This window comes from Gavialis gangeticus, unplaced genomic scaffold (assembly GCF_001723915.1).
Source record: "Gavialis gangeticus isolate Ggan-Ray unplaced genomic scaffold, GavGan_comp1, whole genome shotgun sequence".
Classification (NCBI taxonomy): Eukaryota; Metazoa; Chordata; order Crocodylia; family Gavialidae; genus Gavialis; species Gavialis gangeticus.
In genome coordinates, this window is record NW_017729024.1 from 7426040 (window position 1) to 7431430 (window position 5391).

The window sequence follows — 5391 nt, forward strand, 5'->3', positions numbered from 1 at the left end:
TTCCTGAATATTATAAATAATTTCCTTGGAAACAGAACAAGACTGAAAACTCCATGCACTTCAACCTCATTTGCTGTCCCAGTCCCCCTCTCCCCCACATAAAAGTGACTTTACAAGCAAAAATGTCTCATTAATTTGTGTTTGTTTTTCATTGATATGTCATCTGTATCATTCAGGTCCACAATACAACAACAACTTTACAAATATTCATGTTTTGCTGCAAGAAAAGAAATATCTTAATATTAATGTGCAGTACAGTCCAGGAAATTTTCCTGTTGATATCAAGAGTACCAAGAATCAGTCAAGATAAGTAGTTTTAAACTTTCTAACAAGCTCTCACAATCCTATACTTGGTCAGAGGAGATGAGGGATATCAAACTGTTTTGACAAAAAATAGACTAGTAGACCTGGTCCATAAACTTAGGATCTGCATAGGAACAGGTCCCAAGTTCTTTTAATTTCACTTCAAACTGTTTCCTTAACAAAACTTACCATCACATAGAAAATGAACTGGCTTTATTGGTTGAAATCCAATGTCATAGTCCATTATACTAATGTACCATAATACATATGATATATCATATAACTTATGCTACAATTTAGTCCTTTCCTCCCAGGTAACTTTTGGCACTGTTTCTGAGTCTTTTCTGACTATCTAACAAACTCCAACTGTGATAAGCCCAACACAATCTGAATGCTTGTATTGGAAGTTTTTTTTACCTTCACACGTATCAGTCTCAGTGCTGAATACATAACCCTTTGGACAAGTGCAGCTGTAGCTTCCAGGTGTGTTTCGACACAGACCATTGTCACACAACAGTCTGTTCACTGAACATTCATCAATGTCTGAAAAATGTCAGAGAGACATATTAATGAAAACAAAGGTCACAGAACAATTTTCCACAGTATTTTACCCACATAGTCCTTTACCTGTACCTTCACAAGAAGCAATCAGGTCTGCCTGATGCTTAGCTTTCTACTTCTGAACATGGAAAAGTGCCAATTCTTGGCTTCAAGAGGTTAATCTCTTACCCTAAATCCTATTTTATATTTAAGATTTATCACATTAGTTTTTCAATAAAATATTATATTCTAAAAATAGTCATCATTAGAACATAATAGCTTTGAGATCTCTCTGAAAAACGTCATGACTATTTCAATGATATCTGCCTGACTGGCCAGAAGCAGTGATATTAACTATGTGCACAGCACTTACCTTACCATCTGCATGCATATTTGCTATCAGCAAAGGTACGGGAGGGAACATCTACACTAGGGGTGGGCAACCTGAGGTAGGTATGCCTAAGTGGCATGAGTAGCCTGCATGTGTAGTATGTGGCAGGTTGGGGATGGGAAAGACAGCACAGTAGCAGACAGGACAGGAAGTAGAAAGTAAAGCAGCTTGAGGCAGAGAGCACATGGAAGTAAGCTGAATATCAGGCAGGGAACTACTGAATTTTAATTAATTTAGACACAAGGAAAACCTTCTGCAAATATACATTAACAAAAAGTAATGCTCTATTGCCAAATTGCTTTTAATTAACAACATAAAGTCTCCTCCCTCCCCATTCTTCTCCCCGGGCCCTCCGGGTTCCAACTTTCCTCCCAAAAACTTCATCCTCACAAGATTCTTGCGAGGAATGAAAGGACTGTCCTCTCCATTTTAAAGATGAGGCTAAAAATAAAAGAGAAATCAAGCTTTTAATCTAGATTTCAGAAATATTGAGCAGATCACTGGAAATGTCAAGTGGCTTTGGAGCAAGTGCTAAATAAGCTACCAAGGCTCATGGGGGAAACTTTATATCAGAAGTACACTAAAAATTCAGCTTTCCTGCACTGTAGTCCAATGCCTGAACAAGACCATCCATCCACTCATACAGTGTATGTGCACATACACACATATAACCCCTCCCCACCTCACCACAAACACACAGAGCACTTACATAAAATGTGACTGGATAAATATAGCATATCACCATACAATCCATTTGGAAAGGGAAAATTATGTGTAGAATATGAAAAAATGCCATTTGACATTGTTTTGTATTAATCTAAGTCCTGCCAAGGAATCAGAGATGCCAAGAAAATCTCCAGAAATCTCCAAAAATGGTGAGGTTTTGTTAAACACAAAGACCAATAACAGGTCAGTGAAACTTGAGGTATCGAGAGCGATTTTTAACAATACTAAACAGGTCAGGTGGTAGCATGGTACTTAATCATTTTCTGAAGCATTCTGACATAACCTCATTGGTTATTTACACACACAGGGTTTTCTGTTCTTTTTGCTATTTTTGTATTAAAACCAATACTCTACAAACTATATTATTTATACAGTTCTGATTTTTTATATAAAAATAAAGCAAATGACTGAATTCTGTATACTGACATGGATGATAAAAATAACTAAGACAGAGAACTGTATAATAATAGGCCTTCTGTATATAGTATACTTATAAAAATATTTTTTAATAGTACAGAGTCTGGTAACAGCACAAATCATGCAAAAAGCTTGACAGAAACCATTTAATAATGCCTCTTAAATTAAATATTTGTAAAATGAAAGATTTGGATATGCCAACAAGCTGAGAGATGCTGTGAACAAAAGATAATTGGACTTGAGCTTTCTGTCCAACTGCCCATACATCTACATGTGCTATTAATACAATTTAGGCTTACTGTGTAGTAAAATACGGTGCAGTAAACTTGCCCCAGATACACATCTACATGTGCACCCTGTGGACACGTCTACACATACATTAGTGTGCCCTAAGTACGGTGCATTAAGTTTAGTACCTGTAATAACAATGTGAGGGGAAGAGAATGGGGCAGGAGAAAAGCCCGCAGAAACTTGACCAAGAAGTACTTACCTCTGTTACTGAGAGAAGTCAAGCTGGAGCTGTGAGCATGCTGCCGCATTTTCATAGTATGTGTTCCCTCCGTATTGGCAGAGGGAGCACAAAGACTGGTATTTCTGGCCCTGGAGAGAGGCAGCCAGGAGATGACTGCAGCTCGCGGAGCAGAGGGACACGAGGTCTTCTCCACTTACAGCATTCCGCAGACAACCACAGAGGAAGCAAGCCAACACACTGGCCAAGGTGGTCAGAGGACCACCGAAAGAACCCAGGATGCACCACACTGAGGAGCTGCTCCAAGACAGTTAGGCAAAGACTAAAGTGGCAGATACAGGAATCGGAACCGAGGGAGCATGGGAGAGCAGCTGGTGCATGTGGGTCTGTGAGTTTAAAGGGGCAGTGATCCTTTGATTTTCTCTCTCTTCATTTCTTTTTGTTTTGGGAGGAGTTGTGTTCCCTTCTCGAAGTGCTGGGAAGGCAGCAGGAGGGAAAGACCCTTTCCCTCTGAAAGCACTGATCCAGACCCTGAGGAGCTAAGGCAGGGTAGGAATCCCAGTAAAATTAATTTCAAGCTGACTGACCCCAAAACCGAGGAGGTATTAATTTTGTTTGATTGCCCCATGAGCACTTGAAGTGCTGAGGTAATTTCATTGACCCAGGAACTAGGAAGGAATTGATTTCATACTTTTTTCAGATTAATTGATGGACTTTTTGTGGGCTGACTTAATTTGATTGACCCAGGAACCTGAGATGAACTGATTCTGGTGGATTGTCCAATAAACTTTTATAGACTGATTGGCATTAATTAGCCTGGGAAATGAGGATGAATTGATGTGAGGTAGATGTCTCTCAGACTCTAAACAGGCTTATTAATTTATGGGCCTTGGAGCCTGTAATGAATTTATTTAAAGATAGACTCAGAAATCCTGAATGAAGGAGCTTAACACATAAACCTTATTTAGCGAATAGCAAGTAACAGCCAGCAGCATCTTCAGCTGTGTGGTGGCTCAGGACTGCAGCCCGACCTGCCACCCAAACACCCAAAACCTTGGTGCCCATTCTGACCTGGTCCAAAAGGGATCTGGGTCAGAAGGAAGTGCTCAGCACTTGTTGGAACAGGAACCTGTATTGGAACTGCATGTGGTGCAGCCGCATTGCTTTATGAGTTCGCTATGGGCTTGTATGGGCAGTACACAGCTGATGACATCAGCCAGACATGCCACTGCAAGAGATTTAAATGGCACCAGGAGTGCCAGAGAGGAAGTCAGGATGGAAGCTGGCTCCAGGCAGCTAACGTCTGGGAGCAGAAGCCAGGAGTGTCAGGGAGGGTAGACCCCTGTGGGGGTCTATTTTGATTAAATAAGAAAGAAAACGGATCAGAAGAGCCAGGAGGCTCTATAGAATAGGGAAAGTTAGAGGACGCCAGAGTCAGAGAGCATCATGACAAGAGAACTTTGTTTGAGTTTCAATATTTTAATTTATTATACGATTGAAAAAAAAGAGAAACAACAGCCAAGGATTAGGCTAGCTAAAGGGACACGGTGATCCTAATAGGTCTGCTGGGAGAAGAAGTACCATCGTGATTAGTGGGATTAATCCTGAGAATGCCACAGGGACTAGGACGAAGTATCTGGCAGTCTGTGTCAGTGGTTGGAGATCACGAAACACCATCAGCAGTGGTTGGCAAGTGGCTGGGGTGTAGGGGAGGCAGAACCCCATGTCAGCTTTGGCAGTACCCTGAGTAAAACCCGCACAGGCACCTATACGATTTCACACTGAACCTCTCCTTTATATCTTACACCAAGACATGGCAGGAGAGACAGGGATAGTGCCTCACCTGAGAGGTTTTCTTTAAATCCTGGCGAGGTTTGAAGTGTGACAAGCCGACACAAGATCTAGGCCAAGACACGCATCATCCTGGACATGGTTAGGTTGGGGTGTAAGGGGAGGAGCCTCATGAAGAAAGCCCATCCCAGAGACCTATCCCAGCCTGTATCCAACTCCCAAGGTTTCAAATAAACAAACCCATACATCAGGGCATGGTGGGATAAAGAAGGACATCAGAACTTTATAATGACAGGACCATCTGGTTCTCTCCATGGCTCACTCCAGTAAAGCATCAGGCAAATGGGACATGAGCCTTATAGCACACACACCTGATAAACAGGTACTTACTTAACACACCATAATCAGTGCTACTATACAGTAGTGCCAGCATACATCTTTTAAGTGACACTAATGTGCAGTAGACTAATTCTACTGTGCATTAGCACATTAGCACAGTTTTGCCGTGATGCACTAATGTGCAGTAGAATTAGTCTACTGTGCTTTTAGCATCTCGCATAGATGTGCCCTGCTGAGGGCAGATTTGCTCCTTAACAGAGCAGGCAGATCCAGGCTTGCTCCTGCCCTGCTATGCCTCCCTGCAGGAGCCAAGGGGAGCTGAAGGCTCTGACCACAGCTGCCTGGATGCCAGGGGGCAGGCTCAGCCTAGCAGAGAGCTCCAGTCGGGGGGGGGGAGGTGCAGCCTGGCAGAGGG

At 42.1% G+C, this 5391-nt stretch overlaps 1 protein-coding gene across 4 annotated transcripts in view; it reads right to left on the reverse strand.

Annotated features, from left to right (window-relative positions):
• Window positions 1-5391, reverse strand: part of FBN2 (fibrillin 2) — a 262374-nt gene that overhangs the window by 171538 nt on the left and 85445 nt on the right. For all 4 annotated transcript variants that reach the window (XM_019516863.1, XM_019516864.1, XM_019516865.1 and 1 more), the window contains one exon: window positions 721-846. In XM_019516863.1, coding sequence (XP_019372408.1) covers window positions 721-846 — 126 coding nt within the window. The remainder of the gene's footprint in view (window positions 1-720; window positions 847-5391) is intronic.